Here is a 24,134-nt window from a genome sequence, read left to right as displayed (position 1 = left end):
GACCTCCATCAGCATCACTGTCAGTGGTTGTCACCATTGACCTCACACTGAGGTGCGTTTATGTCTGTTGGAAAAAAACTGGCTGATGACATCTTGTGGATGAAAGACATCACTGCTTTAATTCTATGGGTGCACATACAGTAACTTTAGTTCATTATAAAATAGCAAAAAATGTATTTGCGTGAATAGATTCAATGTTTTAAAGGTGCCACAAGCCAGATATGTAGCCCCCCCCCCCCGCCACCACCATTTTGAATGATTAAAATATGTATAGTTGCTGAGTTTATAGCTGATCAATACCAGTGATCGATAGGTGAATGTGCCTCATATGTGAAGACTAATTGCTCAGAAAACTGCCTTTGGTTTTATTGTGGTTTAATGTACTGATGTTGTGTAATTCATGTTTTGGGAATGTTACATCTATAAAACCGAATTATGTTTTAAACATCTTGATCACATACTCACAGTGATCAAACGAGAAATGTGCAATCAAAAAGGCAATCCAATAAAAAAACAAATGCAGCAAACCATGTGTCTTTCGCATTGGTTCCTAGACTCGGGTACATGTACCCCCCAGGGTTACACCAAGTGATGTACAGGGGGGTGTTAACGCAAAAAATAAAATTCATATAAGACTGCAGGGCTTGGGGGTAGGGTACTGTAAAAAGTTTGGAAAACACTGATAGTCTGCCACGCTGTATATCTCCAGAATCAAAGTCAAGGCGTTTAGAAAAGCAAGTAAAGTGCCAGTTTTAGCACACCAACATGCCAAACTAAGATGGTGAACATGGTGAACTATTATTTCTGCATGAAAGCATCATCATTGTGTGCATGTTAGCATTTAATACAGCTGCAGAGTGCATTCTTAGGTTTCAGTCATAGACTGTTAAATATTAACGGACAAAGCATCCGGTTCAGCGAAGTGCTGCAAATGCAGAAGTGCCTTAAACCTGCATTCTATCCAGGGCCGGATTGGGACTCATTTTCAGCCCTGGATTTTCATGCCTTAGACCGGCCCACTTTACTTCCAAATGACTATATTAAAGAAATTTAATCAAAACCTTAGTATATAAGTCTGCAATAGCGCCCTGTCCTCTACATCCTTGTAATTCGGTGTATTTTGTAAAATATCACTATTTCCAAGTGTTGCCTCACAATGTAGATTTATTAGAAAAGTTAACATCTTAACAACAACCCAATGATGTTGAACAATATCAGAATCTGTTTCTGTGCAAATAAGTAATCACAGATTAAATAAAGAACAAGATACATTGCAGGCCCGGATTGGCTAATCGGGAGCACCGGGAGAATTCCCGGTGGGCCGGTCTGGTTGTTTGGTTGTGAGGGCCGGTGTTCAGGTGTGGCACTGGGTTGAAATCATAGTTGAATATTATGAATGCTGTCCATATGCTGCCTGCACTCACAGCCCACTTTTTGTATTTACAGTAGGCTATTTATTTTTTCTTGCAGCCCACCGTTCTCTTCATTCATGCAGCCCACTCGCTGAGTGTAGCCTGGTTAATGATGACCTATTTATGTTCGGAGTCCTCCGACGGCAGCACCTTGCTAAAAAACAACAACAAACCGTCATCGTACACAAGTCACTGGTGCTTGTTGGAGGATGCCACCGCGAGCAAAAAGAAGCTGTTTTAAACAGGTAATAGAAAGCGCAAAACGGCACTGAAAAGGCGTCAATTTAAAAAGTAGAGCTCTAGAAAGTGACGCGGCCAGATGACCTTTTTCTATTTTTAGCAAAACGCCAAATGAAGACGTTGAGACGGGTAAGCTAAGTTAGTTAGGAGAAGTGCCTGCAAACCAGCGTTTATGTTTATGAATCAAACTTGTTCTTGTAGCTCCGCAGCAGCAGCTAGTAGGCCTACTAGTCCAGTTTGCTGCTAACAGTGACAATGAAGAGCCAGTAAGGTTACCAAGCAGCAGCTATATGAGCCCAGAACTCCAGTTTGGGCAGGTAGGGTTGCTCATTGACTGAGTATTATAAGAATTAATAAGAGTGTGGTGTTGACCTGCTCTATATGAAAAATGCCCTGGGATAATTAATGATGCCAGATGATTCGGCACTACCATAATGACACTGACTTGACTTGATCAGAAAGCTTTGTACAAAGGAGAGATTTGTGCTGAGAATTATGACAATTTATAAAATGTGATATAGTGTCAGAAGCAGAGCCAGTAGTGTGCATTAGGGATAGCTGCTGTCAGTGTGGATGGCACATCTACTGTAAGCTGTTGTATCACAGTGTGTGAACAAGCAAACATGATCAGATTAGCTACAATACAATCACTTTTTATGACCAAATATTACTTGTGACCCATTATGAAGCTCAGCGCAAATTCTTTCAGGAAGACGTCATTACCCCAATCACTACTCCATTCTGAAATCAAATCAGCTGTTCAAGAAGTGACGTGTCAGTTAAACCAATCAGACTCGACCACGAGATTCAAGGGCCAATCACAGCCTTACAACTCTGCTTTAAATCTGTTCTCTCCTTGTGCTGTCAGCTGTCGTTTCAGGCAAAGCGCTCGTCCCTCCTCCTCCCCTGCCGCCTCCGGTCGTTGTGTTTCTCCCGGCTGACCGCTCCGTTGCCTCTTCGGTCCGGTCTCTGGTCTCTTCACCGCCGCCACCAGTGTCTGGACTCCATCGGGGGTTATGTTCCTATTCCCTACCCCTTTAAGAAGATTAATTCGATGGAGTCCAATCTCCAAAAGACTTTGTACATTCAATATCATACGGTTGTACGATAAATAATTTTGCATATCTGCAAACGAAGTCTCTCCTGATTGAAATGAAAGTTGTAAGAAATATTCAAAGGAAAAAATAGATTATGGTGTCATTAGAAAGTGCAATACAATGTATCTTGTTCTTTATTTAATCTGTGATTACTTATTTGCACAGAAACAGATTCTGATATTGTTCAACATCATTGGGTTGTTGTTAAGATGTTAACTTTTCTAATAAATCTACATTGTGAGGCAACACTTGGAAATAGTGATATTTTACAAAATACACAGAATTACAAGGATGTAGAGGACAGGGCGCTATTGCAGACTTATATACTAAGGTTTTGATTAAATTTCTTTAATATAGTCATTTGGAAGTAAAGTGGGCCGGTCTAAGGCATGAAAATCCAGGGCTGAAAATGAGTCCCAATCCGGCCCTGAATAAGAATAACAACATGTGATATCAACAAAAGAAATCTTGCCAGCTGCTTCATTCAGAAACTTACACAGAGCCAAAACCTCAGGCCTTTTGTCGAAAACAGAATGACTGTTCCTCATGTGAGTCAGCACTGTCTGTGCCAATTAAAGTCACAGGAGTGAGCAGACCACCGGCATTTTACCAGTTGTTTCAAAAATTAGCAACTCTTTTTCTGATTCCGATATGCTTAGTCACGACTGTTACTGTAAGACGTGGCATAAAAATGATAAAGTTAGGTGGCGTAAGTGTGAAAGGGGAGAGCTGAGGTGGGGGTGATACGTGGTTGCCAAATGTTGTAGTGAAGATAAACAATTATTACTGTGGAATATGGGAGTCTGAGCAAGGAAGTGACAGCTTGTTTTAAGACGTGGAAGAGGAAGAGGAAACCTTCATCCCTTATCAATAAGCAACTAAACCTAATTTATCAAAAAGTTGAATGTGCCTTAAATCCCTTTGGATTATTTATTTGCATAATTTGCATTTATTGCATGTTTTATCAGTCCTGGTGTAGAAAGTGTCTGTAAAACTGAATTAAATGATCATGCTAAATTTCATTTTTATACTTGTAATAATGTAATAAAGTAATAATGTCCTGCTGTATGTCAAAGATGACAAACAGGATTTTCACTTATTTTCCTAAAATGTATTCATTGCAGTTTAAGGGTGAACCTTTCAGCTTTACAGCAGAGGGGAACTCCCAAACTTAACTGTATACAAAGGACATTATCTTTCCATTCAATTGGGTTACCATCGTCTGAGTAGACACACACTTTCAAAATGTGTTTTGCAGATATTGTTATGTAGAACAGGCTGTCTGTTAACTGTGAACCTGTGTAAAACAACCCTGCAGGATTAATATCAATAAATAGACCAATCATATGTGGATAGTTGATATGTTTTATACATAGCTAAATGTAGTGGCTTTTCTGTGCAGAAACCATAGTTGTAAAGGGAATTCTATTTTTGTGTTCCCATATTACCCAAACAACCAGTTTCTGACCATTTTGATGACCCCGATATCTACTGGCGCTTCTGAAGTGATCTTTTTTTTTTTTTTTTACAGCCAAATAAATAAGGCGAATGTAACCCCCCTCCCCCAGGGTATGCGCTGCCTTGTCCGATACTGTGCTTACTAAACAGTTGCTGACCCACATGCATGGCTGATGACTAAGCACGTCACTCACCTCTCTGTTCTTATGACAAACCAGACTGCATGATGAGAAAAGAGGATGTGGGTCTTGAGAACCAAATGCAGAGGTGAAAAAGTGTTTGTGGGGATTTTCTGGCTTTTTGGAATGTCGGGTGCCCATTGAAATGTGACGGCATCTCTAAAGGAAAAAGTTAGGTGTTTTCCATGTGTAAGTCCGGCACGTTTGTAATGATCAATAGAAGTAAAATGTGGCTTCGCTGTGTAATGTCTTTGAAATGTACTTTTATATTCTTTAATGGTAATATTGTATTCCCTCCACCAATGAGGTATGTTTACGGTTCTGTTTGTTGGTCTGTCTTTCAGCAGGATTACAGGAGAACTACTGGCCCAATTTACGTGAAACTTGGTGCCAGGGTGTAGCATGGGCCACGGAGGAAGCCATTGAATTTTGAAACGGGTCGGAATCCCGCGGCATATACTAAACCATATTTCTAACTTTTTAGAACAATGCAAGATGGGGCATTTGGCGATATTCTGCGCCCTCTGAGTTCCCTTCCAGTTTTATAAGTATTGTATTTTTTACTAGTTAGGCCTTCATTACACAACGGCCGGTCCCTTCTGCGTGGCGTTTGCGTGTTCTCCCAGTGTCAGTCAGCGTGGGCGCTCCGACTTTCTTCCACTTCTTCCTCCTAAATTGCCCGTAAGTGTGAATGGGCTGTCTGTCTCTTGACAGGCGATCTGTCCAGCGTGTACAACCTCTAAGGATAAGTCCCTCCACTTTTTCAAATTTACCTCCCCCCCCCCCCAGCCTCACAGCAAGAGGTGTTCCGCGTTCGAATCCCTTCCGTGTGGAGTTTGCATGGATGCTGCTGCTTCCTCCCACAGTCCAAAGACATGCAGGTTAGGTTAACTGGCGACTCTAAATTGCCGTGAAGTGTGAAGTGAGCGTGAAAGACTGGAAATCTGTCCAGTGTTTACCCTATAACAATGAGTTATGGATGGATGGATGGATGGAGGGATTCTGTGTCCCTCCACCTTTTAAATTTACTTCCCTTTGGCCTTTGAGAAGTTCAGAGATCCAGAGATGGGAAGTAACGAAGTACAAATACTTCGTTACTGTACTTAAGTAGATTTTTCGGATATTTCTACTTTACTTTACTATTTTTTTTTGTGGCGACTTTTTACTTTTACTCCTTACATTTTAACACGAATATCGGTACTTTCTACTCCTTACATTTTAAAAATTGGCTCGTTACTTTAGTTTTGTACAAGAGGTCGTAATCCGGCTGCATGTGTTTTCTTTTACAATCTCATACCGTTTTGAGTGACGACAACAATAATGAAGTTCAGTAATGTGCTGCTTCTCAGTGACACACATTTTGATTGCAAATCCTTCTGCTGTCCCCAAATACTATATTAATCCCCAAATAATAATTAAGCTGACACAGTGAACACAAACCGTCTCCACATTAAAGCCCTTATTTGTAGGATTTGAACAAAAATTGTCTTGGGTGTAAACTGCAATCCACATCTATACAACCCCAGATCAACACTGTCTCTTAGAAATTAGTAGTGAATGTACACCTGATCCATGTGAAATCTAACTATACAATTTGTAGAAAATGAATTCCTGAGAAAGAGCACAAAATGTAGCCCTAACAAATCAAAGTTGTACAATACAGATGTTGAGGCTCCTCAGCAGGCTGTATGTCTGACAACAGTCCAGTCAGTAAATGAGAATGCGTCAGGCCCCCAATGTTTCCTCTTGCAACACGGCCGCCGTGTGGACATTTTCTGGTGAATGGCGACAGTTGGAAGGGTTTCTTTCAAGTAGTCAGCTTCATCTGCAATAAATAAAACATGATACTGAGTCACAATACATTCTGCATGGAGTGCTGCTTGGGTGTGTAAATAAATAGTGTCCCTCTGGTTCTCTTCAGATTGGGGATCCTACTAGCTTAAAAAGGTTGAAGGAAACTAAGAGCACCTGAGAGGGTAATGTTTATTTCCTGCAATTAATGCATCAGGGATTAGATTTTTTTTTTTAACAATATATAGTTCTCAGATGACAAATTTCTAATGGATTATCATTTTTATTTTAAAAAGGTTTAAAGGAAATTGAGGCACTTAGAGGGTAAAGTTTTAAAACTCAACCATTAAGGCCTTCATCAGGGCAAGTACAAAATGGTGACCCTTGGGCTGTGTGTACTTCATTGAAAAGTGATCAATATGCATAAGAAGTCACATGATCAGTGTAAACAGGGCCACGTTCAGCCGTGACAAAATGTAGCAAACCGTTTATTTAAATTGAAACAGGGGGGTGTTGAACACCCTGCTGTGTGCGCAAGCTGCACTGCCTTTTTATTCGGTCCCTCCAGAAAAACGCGATTATGCGATCACATAATTCAATGCAAAATATGCGGGGCTCGCACTATTTCAGGGGTCCGAAGTTTTCCCGCATTCAGATCAACGCTAAAGATGCCGGACGTTTGTACTGCTTAATGATGTTCGATAGAGGAAATGAAAAGAACAAACAGCAATGGATAACATTTAACAGGTGGCAATGTGTTTTATGATATACAGGCCGCCTTCGACCAGCAATCTGAGCTCCGGGACGACCTGTATGTCGATATCGGCGGGAAGTTCCACTAAGTTTGCCGGCGGCAGGCGGACGGAGAGAAGCTACAGCGGGGCAACAGAGACCGTCTGCGGCTGCAGGATCTGGAGCTCAGTGCCCGTTAAAATTACATGTAGCGCATAAATACATACAGAAATAAATAGTGGAGGAGTGAGCCTGGACATTTCGGTCTGTTTTAACTTCACTTTGAAGCAGAAACTCTTAGTTCAGAAGGGTGAAGTTTCCGTTTGGACTCAGATCTGTGAACCGATCATAATAAGTATTAACACATTAATTAGTTTCTTTGTTTTGTAGTCGATAGTTCATCTTTTAGTTTACTTAAGTGGAAGCAGTATCAAGTGGAAGAATGGGACTATAAACATAGGCTTACAGGCACTAGGCATTATATTTTGAATAAAGTAGATATTAATATCAAAAGCTTAATTTTTCTCTGGACTCGATCATGAATACATGTCTGACCTTTGGAACGAATCACAAAAACTAGAAAATCGCATTCATGACGATTTATGTTGATTTTATTTCCGTTAGCCCTTTACCTACATTGACGCTGATGCCTTAAAGAGGAGTGACTCCCCTGTTCCAAGATGGCGGCTCTGTTGACGCATTCGTTCCAATGAACTGCCGTAGTCAAGGCAACATCTTACCCTTTCATCCAGCCATGTGTTCCCAATGTGTGTTCCACTGTAGAGTTTCTGTTGCTATGGTTACTAAGTACACAAACCGAAAACAATGATCCCAGGATTCTATTTTGTACAGCGTGGTGGAAATGACAGTGACCCCAAGGGACAAGGGTTCTGCTTATGAAATTTTTTTTCATATATAGGCTATTGCGATATTTATTCATACCTATATTTTTCAGAAAAATATAGGTGTGAATAAATATCGCAATATATATGATGTATAATTGAAATAGACACTATTTTATCATTTGTACTTGAAATCTACATTATTTAAGTATTTAATTTAAAATTAAGCGAGGTTGAAGATGCAGCCCGAGCCCGTGCACGTTGTGTCCGAGCCCGGCCCGACACATTAACTGGAATTATGAGCCCGAGCCCGATTTCAACCCGACACTTTTTTAATCCGTGGGCCGTCATAACTGACGTTCAGAGTTGTTTGAACTGCAGAAATCTGTTTAAAATGATCTTAATGAATAATGCAACAAGAGCGAAGCATGTAAACTGCGTTGTTCGTTTGTTCGAAGTCGGGCGGGCTCGGGCTCGGGCAGAGAATCTAAACTCTAGCAAAGTCTGGCTTAGGGACAAAGGGAAAACAGTCAAAACCATGCATAAAAGGCCTCATATTATATAATAAAAAGAATAATTGAGCCATGATACATTTTTTATAAGTTACCGTTAGGGTGAGGTAAGTGTGACAAAAACAAAAAAGAAGAAATGTTTTTTAGTTTTTATTATTTCACCCAGGGACATGAAAAGTACCATAGTTAAAGAATCACCCATATATTTTTGTATCTTATTTGTTTAGGCCTACTTATGACTGAAAATCTGTAAATGCAATTTCATCGCATAAAATTGCATAAATATCCCGCATATTCCATGCATTTTTTAAGAAAACGTGCCGCATAATCAAGGATTTTTGCCCGCAACAATCACAAAAAAAACTTAACTAAACAATAACTTTTGTTGCTGCTATATCACTTTATATTTTATATTTTCTCAATATAACTTTTAAATAATTTCTATTCGACATGTTGTGGCTAGATAAAGTTGTTTTTATATTTTTAACTGTTCAATTCATTTCATCGAGAGATTTATAAACAATTAAAACAAATTAAAGTTTGGACCTTTAACCTCATCCACCCATTCTTTAAGCTCTGTATGCAACACACATCTGTGCGCGCACACACACAACACACACACACAACTCAAGATCGCCAAACAGAAGTCCGGCGAAGAAACTTTTATCCATGCACTTAAATTTAGACACGAGAACACATGCACTGATTCGCATCTTCATGCAAATAAGAGGACATTTAAAAAAAGGAACAAGAGCTCTCAACCGTATTAACTAGATCCTACACACACACACACACACACACACACACACACACACACACACACACACACACACACACACACACACCTTTGGTCAGCGCCTGTTGTCCGTAACCGAGCCCGGCGGTGATCTGGTCCGTGTCCCTCAAAGTGAGAAGCGGAGTCTGCACTCCGGTCACCAGCAACAGCAGCATGATGAAGGCAAATATCTTCTGGAGACATAATGAGATAGGCTACCATTACATAAGCACAAAACAAAGAAATACAATGAGCCACGAGGTCTCCAAACTCGCTTTGTCAGACCCTCCTCCAAAGCCTCCAAAGCATTTAAATCCTCTGAGAAATCTGGTCCTTCTTGTATAAAAAAAAAAACTCCTGATGGAGAAAAAAAATAGAGTTTACTGTCAGTCTCGTGGTGTGCGCGCACCGGGTCTTCTGCGTCGCCGTGCAGGACGCGCGCGCATGAAGGTGCCGGGCGGGCATCGGTCGCACTCCAGCGAGCCGCCGGTGATCGGGTCCGTAACCCTGAAGGTGAGGAGCGACGCCGACGACCAGAGATAGCGCATGATAGAAGGAAATCCAATTTGCACTTTCGGGTTAAAAATCATCATTTTCGTTCAGAATTTACCCCTGAATCACATTGTTTTCCTTTAAAAACACTAAATAGCCTAACCATGAAATAGCATACGCAGATGTCTGCAGACATCCGTCTGTTCCATTATCTTTATTATGACTATTATTGCCACTGTTCATCACACCCCTTCAGACACCGCCTATCAACAGTCTGTCGCAACAGCCACTGCTAATGCTTGCTCTTGAGGGAATTAGACCTACTGTAATTGTTTTTGGAATTTATAGAGTGTGGTCTAGACCTACTCTATCTGTATAGTGTCTCGAGATAACTCTTGATTTGATACTATAAATAAAATTGAATTGCCTGCACTGCCTCTCTCCACCTACCATTGTAAACATGTTGTGTCTGCTGTTTGCAGGCTGCAGCAGGAAGGTGTGCTCTCACCGCACGTGCTCTATTTATAAAAAGCTGCGGGTCCAAATTTGGGAGTTCCCTTAGATGTATTTATGAGTCAGTCATCCTGTGGGTAATTAATGTCCTGAATCCCGAATGCAGTATGTCAAAGATGACAAACAGGATTTTCACTTATTTTCCTAAAATGTATTCATTGCAGTTTAAGGGTGAACCTTTCAATCAGTCAACTTTTATTTATATACAGTGCCTTGCGAAAGTATTCGGCCCCCTTGAACTTTTCGACCTTTTGCCACATTTCAGGCTTCAAACATAAAGACATAAAACTGTAATTTTTTGTGAAGAATCAACAACAAGCGGGACACAATCATGAAGTGGAACGAAATTTATTGGATATTTCAAACCGTTTTAACAAAGAAGAAACTGAAATATTGGGCGTGCAAAATTATTCAGCCCCCTTAAGTTAATACTTTGTAGCGCCACCTTTACTGCGATTACAGCTGTAAGTCGCTTGGGGTATGTCTATCAGTTTTGCACATCGAGAGACTGACATTTTTGCCCATTCCTCCTTGCAAAACAGCTCGAGCTCAGTGAGGTTGGATGGAGAGCGTTTGTGAACAGCAGTTTTCAGTTCTTTCCACAGATTCTCGATTGGATTCAGGTCTGGACTTTGACTTGGCCATTCTAACACCTGGATATGTTTATTTGTGAACCATTCCATTGTAGATTTTGCTTTATGTTTTGGATCATTGTCTTGTTGGAAGACAAATCTCCGTCCCAGTCTCAGGTCTTTTGCAGACTCCATCAGGTTTTCTTCCAGAATGGTCCTGTATTTGGCTCCATCCATCTTCCCATCAATTTTAACCATCTTCCCTGTCCCTGCTGAGGAAAAGCAGGCCCAAACCATGATGCTGCCACCACCATGTTTGACAGTGGGGATGGTGTGTTCAGGGTGATGAGCTGTGTTGCTTTTACGCCAAACATATCGTTTTGCATTGTTGCCAAAAAGTTCGATTTTGGTTTCATCTGACCAGAGCACCTTCTTCCACATGTTTGGTGTGTCTCCCAGGTGGCTTGTGGCAAACTATAAACGAAACTTTTTATGGATATCTTTAAGAAATGGCTTTCTTCTTGCCACTCTTCCATAAAGGCCAGATTTGTGCAGTATACGACTGATTGTTGTCCTATGGACAGAGTCTCCCACCTCAGCTGTAGATCTCTGCAGTTCATCCAGAGTGATCATGGGCCTCTTGGCTTCATCTCTGATCAGTCTTCTCCTTGTATGAGCTGAAAGTTTAGAGGGACGGCCGGGTCTTCGTAGATTTGCAGTGGTCTGATACTCCTTCCATTTCAATATTATCGCTTGCACAGTGCTCCTTGGGATTTTTAAAGCTTGAAAATTGTCACACCACTACTATGTATTAAAAGCCTTTCTAAACAGATACGTTTTAAGTCTAGACCTAAAAAGTGCTACATCTGTAGTCGTCCGAATTTCAGGGGGTAACTTGTTCCAGAGTCTCGGGGCAGCAACTGCAAAAGCCCGATCGCCCCACCGTTTATACTTTGACCTTGGGACTTCTAAAACCAGCTGATTTGAGGACCGCAAGGACCGGTTGTGCTCACGCAGTGTTAAGATATCGGACAAATACTCCGGGGCCATGCCGTTTAAGGCCTTAAAAACAAACGATAATAATAATTCAGCTTTACAGCAGAGGGGAACTCCCAAACTTGACTGTATACAAAGGACATTATCTTTCCATTCATTTGGGTTACCATCATCTGAGTACGCACACCTTAAAAATGTGTTGGGTGGATATTGTTATGTAGTCAGAACAAGCTGTCTGTTAACTGTGAACCTGTGTAAAATAACTTAAAAACCACCACATTGGACCAGGTCCAGATCCCAAACCACAATACCTAGACTTGTCAAATCTGGACTAAATTATCCCAGAGAGGCTACAGGATCTGGACCTGGTCCAATATGAAAAAAAAACTGTAAAATCTTCCTTAATTGCATTTTCACAAATATAATAAAGCTTTCACAAATCTGAAACTGTATTTTTAAGACTCTGTAGCCTCTCTGGGATAATGTAGTCCAGATTTGACAAGTCTAGGTATTGTGGTTTTGGATCTGGACCTGGTCCAAATGTGGTCTACATGTGAAAAAGACAGTAACATCTCCTTTTATTGCATTTTCACAAATAGAATAAAGCTTTCACAAATCTGAAACAGGGTTTTTAAGACTCTTTAGCCTCTGTGGGATAATTTAGTCCAGATTTATGTGTCCAAAAAACAGTCAGCATAATGCAGCGCTGACTCATCCTGTCTGTTATGACCTGCATCAGCAACACTGTCCTTGGGCGTCACCATTGACCACACACTGAGGTGTGTTTATGTCCGTTTGAAGAAAACTGGCTGGTGACATCTTGTTGAGGAAAGACATCACTGCTTTTATTCTATGGGTGCACATACAGTAACTTTAGTTCATTATAAAATAACAAATGTATTTGTGTGAATAGATTCAATGTTCAATTTGAATGATTAAAATATATATATATTTGCTGAGTTTATAGCTGATCAATACCAGTGATCGATAGGTTAATGTGCTTCATATATGAAGACTAATTGCTCAGCAAACTGCCTTTGGTTTTATTGTGGTTTAATGTATTAATGTTATGTAATTCATGTTTTGGAAATGTTACATCTATAAAACCAAATTATGTTTTAAACATCTTGATCACATACTCGCAGTGATCAAACGAGAAATGTCAATCAAAGCAAAGAATTTCCGTAGACCGGCTGGCTTTGACGTGAGTTCATTCAGAGCCTGTCTATGGAGAGCCTGTTCACTCCCTATCTCACTCCCTATTAGCCCCATTGTACCAACCCGGAATTTTCCCAAGAGTGGAAGTTCTCCCCTTATTAGACATTCTCTGGTTCATTTCACATCAGCAATACTGGTAAGTACCAGGAGCAGGAAACATTATAGGCTGCCTTTATCCCTATCTTAGCGAATTGTATAGTCAGCTCAACATGAGTGTGCATCATGATTATGAAAATGATCGTGCCATTTAGTGCTGTCAAACTTAACGTAGGCTATTTAATAATTTCTGTTAGGTTAATTTGAAACATTAAACGCGTTAGAAATGAATCGCGGGTTGACCGCGATTTCACTCCGTTGTATATGAGAGATTATTGAGATTGATGAGAGGTATTGAGCTCAGTTTTGCTGCTATAGGATGAAGACTATGGTATTAAATTAAACTGGAAAACATCAGGCATGCATTGGTACCACTCTAAACGTGCTAACTAACAGGGAAGGGGGCTAAATAATTCACCAAATGTAACCAAAAGTTCAACCATAAAAATCCTAGCTTGCACTTTCTGTCTGTCTTCCATCAGAGTGCAGTTTTTCCTCGTCTTTCATATTTGCGTTTACTATTGTGGAACTGGCAAAGACCTGGGGGTTGGTTGTGAAAGCTTCACAGACAACATTGATAGGGCCTAGTCATTTTCATCATTTCACAGCCTTAATATGAGTTTAATATGACATTGAGAAAATATTAAATAGGTTATTCAATGCTAATAATTTAACACAAACACATTTGCATGCAACACATGTTATATACATTTATATTTGAATAGTTATAGTATATAATAACTAACACTCTCAGTGTAGTTTTGGTCTAGGCCTACATAATATCTAATCCCCATGTTCAGGTACAAGTAGCCTACTTTATCTCTGAAAGTGTTGTCAGTAATGCTCTGTACTGTTTACTGTGTAATTTGGGGTTTCTGTAGCCAGTGACATTTCATTATTTGTATTTTAATTTCAATGCAGATGTAATGAAATTGTACATTTTTAGTTTTTATTTGAAGGCTGAGGCTTCATTAATAAACACACAACCCCAGTTATCATCATTGGTTTTGAGATGTTACTTGCTGTGAATACCTTGTCTGATAGGCAGTATTGTGGCATAGTATCAGGACTCCCTGACTAGTGTCTGTCGCGCACGGCTACGGGGCGAATGGCCGGATGATGGGCCTATTTGGGAGAAAGTCCAGGGCTGTTTTTTAGCCCAAGTCCGTCCCTGGTTTTACCAAGTGAAGTACAGTAGATTGGGGGTAGGCAAAAAATAAAATTCATAAAAGACTGCAGGGCTTGGGGGTACTTAGCTGGAGTACGGGACTGTAAAAAGTTTGGGAAACACTGATAGTCTGCCACGCTGTATATCTCCAGAATCAAAGTCAAGGTGTTTAGAAAAGCAGATAAAGTGCCAGTTTTAGCACACCAACATGCCAAACTAAGATGGTGAACATGGCGAAATATTAATTCTGCATGAAAGCATTTCAATCAGGAGAGACTTTGTTTGCAGATATGCAAAAATTATTTATTGTACAACTGTATAATATGAAATGTACAAAGTCTTTTGGAGATTAGACTCCATCGAATCAATAATATATTTCAATGGGGTAGAGAACAGGAACATAACCCCCTGATGGAGTCTAGACACTGGTGGCGGCGGCGAAGAGACCAGAGACCGGACCGAAGAGGCAACAGAGGAGGGACGAGCGCTTTGCCTGAAACGACAGCTGACAGCACAGGGAGAGAACAGATTTAAAGCAGAGTGTAAGGCGTTGATTGGCCCATGAATTTCGGGGCCAAGTCTGATTGGTTTAAATGAAAGCGTCACTTCTAACAGCTGATTTGATTTAAGAATGAGTAGTGCTTGGGTTAATGACGTCTTCCTGAAAGAATTTGCGCTGAGCTTCATCATCATTGTGTGCATGTTAGCATTTAATACAGCTGCAGAGTGCATTCTTAGGTTTTCAGTAAATAGCTCTACTCTAAGAGGATATAACCTGTCACACAAGCTCAATAATATATTTGAATGACATTGGAACATACATTGGAAATGACATTTGTTCAAAAAACACCAATTTGGCTTGTAACGTTAGCGCGTTCTCTTATGGATCATCAAACTAGACTAGTTATATTTACCTGTTATTAGACTGTAACAATTTTGATTGGAACACTTTTTTTCCCCCTCAAGTTCACAAGGCCAAAAGTGCCTGTAGTTGAAGAAACACCCATTAATCACAAATTCACATTTTTACTTCGGGTTCCCATTGAGTCTGTGAATGTAGGAAGAGGAGCTGTTGCCATGGTAACAGCTTGGGCGAAACAAATAAACAAAGGTTTGAGGTTTGTGAGGTTTGTGAGGGTGGTGATGGCGCAGTGGATATGACACGTGCCTTTGGTGCGAGAGATCAGGGTTCAATTCCCACTGCGATACATCAACCAATGTGTCCCTGAGGAAGACACTTAACCCCTAGCTGCTCCAGAGGCGTGCGACCTCTGATATACATAGCAATCGTAAGTCGCTTTGGATAAAAGCGTCAGCTAAATGAAATGTAACGTAAAAGAGGAAACCGTGAGATATGCAAGGGGGTAAGACTCTCCTCGGAACGCGTAGCTTCTATGGCGCCATTCAGCCCGGTCTTATGGCAGTTTGTGATATGGTCACGTTATTGAATCTATTGAGTCGTGGACAGGACACGATAATGTTGTTTTTTTTATGTGGAATTTTAAAGCAATGTTTTTAATTGGGAAGTATATTTCGTGATCACAGAACGATGACGGTAGCGAGTAGTATTGATAAGGTGAAAGTCCGCGCTGGGAGGTCGGTCGGGGTGGTGGATGGGTCAAGACCGGGGATCGCATCCCTCGCGTGTTGCACTTCCTTTCCTTCCTAACCACAACCGTCCCGTTGTTGTCGGCGTGTCCCGCGTGTGACGGTTCCTTTCCCCGTTCTGCTTTTCCTAACAACCGTCCCGTTGTTGTGGCGTTTCGTTTCCCCGTTGTTGCGTCCCCCAGAACACGCGTTCAAAATTCGTGATGTGTACACAAAATAAACGTCAAAATCGTGACCTGTACACGTTCAAAATTCGTTGGCGTGTGCGCGAAATAAACGTCAAAATCGTGACCTGTAAACCTATCAATAAATCAAAATAACGTGACTATTTCACGACCTGGCGTGAGACCGGGTCGCGCCATTTTGATGCATCACCTCCCATTAGCATCCCATTGACTCCCATTCATTTTGGCGTCACTTTGACAGCGAATAACTTTCCATCTGAAGCGTTTAAAGACTATTTGTCCATTGTTCATTTCTAAAGAAACACAACAATGTATAAAAGGCTCCATTACCTTGTAGCTCACGTTATGGCTCCGTAGCAGACGCTTTTGTAAAAATAGGCTAACGATTGTGTCATAACCACGCGACTTACTGTCGCACAGTAGAGGAATTACCGTATAGTACAGGAGAAGCTCACAGGCAGTTTCGACTTACATTAGCTGTTTAGGTTTAATTACTAATGTTAACTAGCATGTTAGTTAGCAGTAATTAGCCTGTGCCTATGTTATCTCCTTACATATACCTACGCTCTCCTTCTCTGTAAGATTGGAAATGATTGAGATTTCTTTCGGCACAGCTACCAGAAGACTTCACACTTTCAGACAGGTTGCTCACGTCACATCGATCTACGTCTTCAAGCTCAGTTGGAAGCTGCGGAGTAACGCTCAGCCATCACCGGAAAAGTGACTTCTAATATCCTTCACTGGTCTCTGTCCAGAGCAAAGGGATCTGTTGGTCCATTTTATATATGTCAATGGAGATATGTTGCAACATGTTTTCGAAAAGATGCTCTTCAGGCAAGACTGTGTCTATAGCTATGGTAACAGCATTATTTTCATTGACCATTTTTGTTTTGTAAGATAAACATACATTATTAATAACGTGTTTATGACACTAGTCTGTTCTCTGACACTGACCTCCTCTCCCCTTCGTCTGTGCCGTACTCTTCCAGCTCATTCCTTGGCTGGCTGACAGCAGTGGTAGCCTGGAGGGAACACTGGTGCTTTGTGGGTAAACAACTTAGCCGCTGTTTATACAGGGCGTCAGAATATCTTCCCTCCCAATGCTGCACATTTCACAAGTGCTCAGCAATACACCAGCCAAGTGTGAAGTGTGAATGAATGTGTTTTTTGTGTTGTTGTTGTTTGTTGTACTTCCAACTGCAAATCAAGTTTCCCCTCAAGGGGCAATAAAGAACTCCGAACCGAACCAAACCGAACCGAACCAAGACAACTGAACATTGGAACATGTTTTAAAATTTTAAATATCACACCATTTGATGCCCAACAAATTCTAATATACAAAGATAATCTCTCAAAGGAAGTATCGGATATGAAATTAAGTAACTATCTTTCACGCTTTAGATACTGGCTGATTCAAATGAGCTGATTAAAAAAAACTTGAGTTTTTCTGAAAAAGTGTTTGTTTTCTGTTAGGAAAAAGTCCGATGTATTGATAGGGTCCTAAAATTATTTTAAAAAATGTGATACATTAATAGCTGTAACTGCTGCCATTATCATGCCTTGCCTTAGGTATTTTCTTTACTTCACTATGTTTCTACTATGAAGGCTACTTTATTTTATTTATTTATTTATGTATGTACCTTTGTACATGTGTTGTCAGCCAATGTACGATAATTTGTAATGTTTTATTTTTATTTGTACTGAATTATTTGAAATAAAGTAAAAAAATAAAAAAAAGCCTGCCTCCAAAACAACGTATCTGTGGTGTAGCTCACAACACCTTTGGGGCTAGAGAGAGGGGAAGTCCCGCCCCTTCCAGTGGACCCCATGGGACCATATATGATGTTCGTCAATTTAAAACAAAAGTTTGCAAGTGAAGAAAGGACGTGTTTTTTTTATTGACAAAAAAAAACTACACACTAATACAAAACTCTCGTAGGGGAAAGAGAAAATACATGTGTATATACAATACATACATGTGTATATACAATACAAATGTTGTCAATGTACAAGAAAGAATTACCCAAGCAAAAAAAAGGGGGAACTACTTAAAAATACACAAATCAAAGGCAAAAAGTCTAGAGAAAAGAATTATTTTATCCGGCCCGCATATCAATTTAGCTTCACAATACATTTTGGCCCAACTAAATTCTGACATTTTTGTCACTTTTTCCGACATTTTTGTTACTTTTTCCGACGTTTTTGTACTTTTTCCGACATTTTTGTCACTTTTTCCGACGTTTTTGGGCGCTTCTTTTCCTATGATGGCTGAGGAACTTTTCCCTGACTTCTTTAGGACTTTATGTGGACTGAACTGTGAGTGAGAGGACTATATGACACGTGCAATAATACAGTCAAAGATATTTGACTTTTTCGATTAAATAAACACATAATAAACTAAACATGTCTGGCCCTTGATGTGATTCTTATTTTCCAGCGTGGCCCTCTGGGAAATTGAGTTTGACACCCCTGGCCTAGAGTCTTTTTAAACGGTCTGTGATTGCCTACTAATTACAGTAAGTTGCTATACATGTAAATGCCCACCAGGGGTCGCGGTTGTCCTTTTTTTAGCAGCAAAAACAACCATTTCAACTCACGGAAAGGAGGGATCGAGGAGGGAAGTGTGTGAGTGAAAAAAAAAAAAAATGTGCCTCCCTGATTTGTTGACATGCACACGCCGACTGTCTTCACTTTTCGGATCTGCGTCTCGTACTGAAATCACCTTTTTTAATCAAAGTGTGTGCTTCTCCTGTCACTCCCAGCCAAGCGTAATGCAGAAGTTATGCGTATTTAACTTTACAGACGTTAGGAATGGATGCGGACAGTAACAGTTAGGGAAGCCAGGGTGTCGACAGGTGACCGACTCAAGAAAACGGGACTACACCTTTTGCCGTATTTTTTTTTTTTTATCCCTTTCTTCGGTTAAACCTCTCCCCCCGGTCGCAGGCGCTTCTCCTCTCGGGTTCACCCGCCTCTCCTTGTCCCTCTCCCCGCACTCCTCTTCGGTGTTTAGCCTACCTCGGCAGAAGGCATGGAGGAAAAACCGGATTTTCCCAACGAACTGCTCGGTAAGATAACGTTTAAGTTACTAACTGTCGCTGAGGTAGCCCCAATTTAACTTTTAGCTAACTGACGAATACACAGGCGTTGCTGCTGTTGTTGCTCTCAACCAAGTTAATAAGTTAGTTAAACTTGTATTGTCAGATAAAATCTTTTATTTAACAAAAAAAAATCACCGAAAACAACATTAAACTCACAAATAACTCACGTTAGGGGTATTAAAAATAGCTACATCGTAGCACGCACTACTGTAAAGCATGAATAAGTTGTCACAAACTCACTATTAAAGCCACTTATTTAGGAATAAAATGTATCATGGAGCTACAGTTACACATAAGAATTGTGTAGGAATACTGGAGGAATAAAAGCACATTGGAGGTTAAAACGCCACATCAATAATTAAACGAGATAATATCTCACTGGAGTAGCCTACTGTAGAAATGCTAAAGTGATACCACAGAAGGTAAAAAATGACATTTACATAAATACCACGGACACCACTATCCTCACTATTATAGGAGCATACTGCCGTGTTTCCCTTTTAATAAACTTGTAGGCTACAATTGCCATTGTTATTCATATGTATGTGTTTCTGTATTGTTGCATTTCAGTAACAAGTTATTTTCGTGGCTTGAGGGCAAGGCGGTACACCTGAGAGCTTCTCCTCTGCCACTTCCTTATCTGAAGTGGGGGAGAGAGAGAGAGGGGGAGAGAAAGCTTTGGGAAAGGGGTGTGTCCTGTGAAATTCCTTTGGATTGTGAGATATTATCAACACAGACTTGCCTGGATGACTGAGTGTCAAAAAGGAAAGGGGGGGGGGAGAGGGGAAGAAAACTGTAAATCACTGCAGTTTCTGCTGGAGAGAGAAGCCTTTAACTGTTGGCTTTAAGTTCAACATGGCACTCACACAGCCAGGATTTGTTAAAAATCTGCCCCTCTTAACCCTCCTGTTGTCCTCGGGTTAAATTTGACCCATTTTCAAGAAGTTTCGACTGTATATCAGAAATTTGGGTTTTCTCCCAACTACTACAAATTTTCATAAAAAGGTAACGCGGATGGTTCCCTACAACGCTCCTCACAAGTAAAATGAATGATGAGTTCATTACTTTCATTGAATTTGGGTGTTTTATTCAGTTTTATAGCATTTGGAGAAAAAAGAATTGTTGAAAAAAAGTGACAAAAGTGTAAAAAGATTTAAAAAATCTGGATCGAAAAAAGGCGCAGAAAAAAGTGACAAAAACGTGGGGGGGGAAGCGACAAAAGTGTCAAAAAGACAAGCTAAACATTGAAAAAAAAGTTTTCATTTTTTAAATTTTGACCCAGAAAAACAAAAAGTTGCATGGTCGACAACACAAGGGTTAACTAAGTTATGCGTAGAGCTGCAAACATTATTCAGTTAATCGGTTAGTTGTCAACTATTCAATTAATCACCAACTATTTTTTTTTTTTTTAACCTTTATGGTTGGGTATTCATCCCAGGTAAGTTGATTGAGAACAACCTGACATTCCTACCTGGAAGCTGCCCAGTACAACCACAGTCTGATCTGCTGAGCAGCTCCACTGGAGCGGTTGGAGGTTAAGGTTGAGTTAAGTTGCTTAAGGGCACCTCAGTGGTGGTAATGAGGGAGGGGACAAGCGCTGCTCTTTCACTTTCCCCACCCAGATTTTATCCTGTCGGGCTGGGGATTGAACCGACGACCTCCCGGTCACAAGCTCCTTTAGACCACCACTGACTGCATTTTCATACTCCATTGATCAGTTTGAGTTTGTGATGTGAGGTTCTTGAATGTGAATATGTTCTAGTTCTTCACTCCTCTGTGACAGTAAAGTGAATATCTTTGAGTTGTGGACAAAACGAGACATTTGAAAAGAAGAACGGGACGGTTGGGTTTAGGAAAAGAAGAACGGGACAGAAGAACGGGACAGTTGGGTTTAGGAAAAGAAGAACGGGACAGAAGAACGGGACGGTTGGGTTTAGGTAAAGAAGAACGGGACGGTTGGGTTTAGGAAAGAGATAGTTGGTTTGGTAAGAAGACGGAGGTTTAAAAATTAGAGGTATTTAGGATAAGGACAATTGTTTAGGAAAGAAGAACGGGACAGTTGGGTTTAGGAAAAGAAGAACGGACAGTTGGGTTTAGGAAAAGAAGAACCGGACGTTGGATTTAGGAAAAGAAGAACGGACAGTTGGGTTTAGGAAAAGAAGAACGGACGGTTGATTTAGGAAAAGAAGAACGGACAGTTGGGTTTAGGAAAAGAAGAACCCGTAGGTTATTGGATTTAGGAAAAGAAGAACGGGACGGTTGGATTTAGGAAAAGAAGAACGGGACGGTTGGATTTAGGAAAAGAAGAACGGGACGGTTGGATTTAGGAAAAGAAGAACGGGACAGTTGGGTTTAGGAAAAGAAGAACGGGACGTTTGGATTTAGGAAAAGAAGAACGGGACGGTTGGGTTTAGGAAAAGAAGAACGGACGCTTGGTTTAGGAAAAGAAGAACGGACGGTTGGATTTAGGAAAAGAAGAACGGGAAGTTGCTGGGTTTAGGAAAAGAAGAACGGACAGTTGGGTTTAGGAAAAGAAGAACGGGACGGTTGGTTTAGGAAAAGAAGAACGGACGCAGGGTTTAGGAAAAGAAGAACGGGACAGTTGGGTTTGGGAAAAGAAGAACGGACAGTTGGGTTTTAGGAAAAGAAGAGGACACAGTTGGGTTTAGGAAAAAAAAACGGATGGTTGGATTTAGGAAAAGAAGAACGGGGATTTGCTAGTTGTTAGGAAAAGAAGAACGGACGTGTTGATTTAGGAAAAGAAGAACGGACGGTTGGGTTTAGGAAAAGAAGAACGGACGCTTGGTTTAGGAAAAGAAGAAACGGACGCTTGTTTTAGGAAAAGAAGAACGGGACAGTTGGATTTAGGAAAAGAAGAACGGGACAGTTGGATTTAGGAAAAGAAGAACGGGACAGTTGGGTTTAGGAAAAGAAGAACGGACAGTTGGATTTAGGAAAAGAAGAACGGACGGTTGGGTTTAGGAAAAGAAGAACGGACGGTTGGGTTTAGGAAAAGAAGAACGGACGGTTGGGTTTAGGAAAAGAAGAACGGGACCGTTGGGTTTAGGAAAAGAAGAACGGACGTTGGGTTTAGGAAAAGAAGAACGGACGTTGGATTTAGGAAAAGAAACGGGACGGTTGGTTTAGGAAAAGAAGAACGGAGCGCTTGGTTTAGGAAAAGAAGAACGGGACGGTTAATTAGGAAAAAGAAGAACGGGACAGTATGGTTTTAGGAAAAGAAGAACGGACAGTAGGGTTTAGGAAAAGAAGAACGGGACGCTTTGGTTTAGGAAAAGAAGAACGGACCGCAAGTGGATTTAGGAAAAGAAGAACGGGACAGTTGGGTTTAGGAAAAGAAGAACGGACGGTTGTTAGGAAAAGAAGAACGGGACGGTTGGGTTTAGGAAAAGAAGAACGGACGGTTGGGTTTAGGAAAAGAAGAACGGACGGTTGGTTTAGGAAAAGAAGAACGGACGGTTGGGTTTAGGAAAAAGAAGAACGGACAGTTGGGTTTAGGAAAAGAAGAACGGGACAGTTGGGTTTAGATAAAGAAGAACGGACAGTTGGGTTTAGGAAAAAAAGAACGGGACAGTTGGGTTTAGGAAAAGAAGAACGGGACATTTGGTTTAGGAAAAGAAGAACGGACGGTTGGGTTTAGGAAAAGAAGAACGGACAGTTGGGTTTAGGAAAAGAAGAACGGACAGTTGGGTTTAGGAAAAGAAGAACGGGACATTTGGTTTAGGAAAAGAAGAACGGACGGTTGGGTTTAGGAAAAGAAGAACGGGACGGTTGGGTTTAGGAAAAGAAGAACGGGACAGTTGGGTTTAGGAAAAGAAGAACGGGACAGTTGGTTTTAGGAAAAGAAGAACGGGACATTTGGTTTAGGAAAAGAAGAACGGACGGTTGGGTTTAAAGCAAAGAAGAACGGACGGTTGGTTTAGGAAAAAGAAGAACGGGACAAAGTAGCGGTTTAGGAAAAGAAGAACGGACAGTTGGGTTTAGGAAAAGAAGAACGGGACAGTTGGGTTTAGGAAAAGAAGAACGGGACAGTTGGGTTTAGGAAAAGAAGAACGGGACGGTTGGGTTTAGGAAAAGAAGAACGGGACAGTTGGGTTTAGGAAAAGAAGAACGGGACAGTTGGGTTTAGGAAAGGTGACACGGGGGACACGATCCCCGGTCTCCTGGGTGAAAGTCCTCTGTTGTTTGACCCATCCTCCCCCCCAACCAACCTTCCTATGCGGATTTTCGGCCTTTCATACCTCTCGCTACCGTACTCGCTCTTAGTGCAACATCATCTTCAAACGGCGTGTAGCTGCTGCTCTCCCCGGTGCGTTCTACACACACGCTGAAGGGCGCTTTTTGCGTCGTTTCTGACGCTGGCAGCCACTGGCCAAACGTCCATATTTTACGAGTTCGGCGTGAGAACGGGTTGGGACAGGAGGCCGAGCCGTGGTTTTCAGACTTTTTATACACCAAATTAGGGCTGGGCAATAAATCGATATTATATCGATATCGTGATATGAGACTAGATATCGTCTTAGATTTTGGATGTCGTAGTATCGTGATATAACATAAGTGTTGTCTTTTCCTGGTTTTAAAGGCTGCATTACAGTAAAGTGATGTCATTTTCTGAACTTTCCAGACTGTTGTAACTGTTCTATTATTTGCCTTTACCCACTTAGTCATTATATCCACATTACTGATGATTATTTATCTAAAATCTCATTGTGTAAATATTTTGTGAAAGCACCAGTAGTCAACACTGCGATATCATTGCGTTATCGATATCGAGGTATTTGGTCAAAAATATCGTGATATTTGATTATCTTCATATCGCCCAGCCCTAGACCACACATCTAATCGGTTAATCGACAAAATGATCGACAAAATGAATCTACAAATAAATAATCGGTAGTCGCAACCCTGGTTAGGAGTACTTGGAGTTTGACCTACATTGACTTTTGCAGGGTGATATTTCTGGACCGAAGCGGTTGGCATCTGGTATTTTGGACCAATGGCCCAATGCCTTGATATTTGAGTAGTTAAATGGACCAAATAGCACAAATAACAAGGTAACGACAGGGAATTAACATACCTGGGTGTAACTGCTGTGTTCACATAGACTGCTCTCTCTCTCTCTCTCTCTC

General features: G+C 40.9%; 1 protein-coding gene across 1 annotated transcript in view; it reads left to right on the top strand.

The window, feature by feature from the left end:
• The first annotated feature begins 18,545 nt into the window (after nt 1-18,545).
• Nucleotides 18,546-24,134, top strand: part of LOC120571568 (F-actin-uncapping protein LRRC16A) — a 63,330-nt gene continuing 57,741 nt past the window's right edge. The window contains exon 1 of the mRNA XM_039820584.1: nt 18,546-18,954. Within this exon, the coding sequence (XP_039676518.1) occupies nt 18,918-18,954 (37 nt within the window). The 5' untranslated portion in view covers nt 18,546-18,917. The remainder of the gene's footprint in view (nt 18,955-24,134) is intronic.

This window comes from Perca fluviatilis, chromosome 13 (genome assembly GCF_010015445.1).
Source record: "Perca fluviatilis chromosome 13, GENO_Pfluv_1.0, whole genome shotgun sequence".
Taxonomy (NCBI): domain Eukaryota; kingdom Metazoa; phylum Chordata; class Actinopteri; order Perciformes; family Percidae; genus Perca; species Perca fluviatilis.
This window is presented reverse-complemented; position numbering and strand designations above follow the sequence as displayed.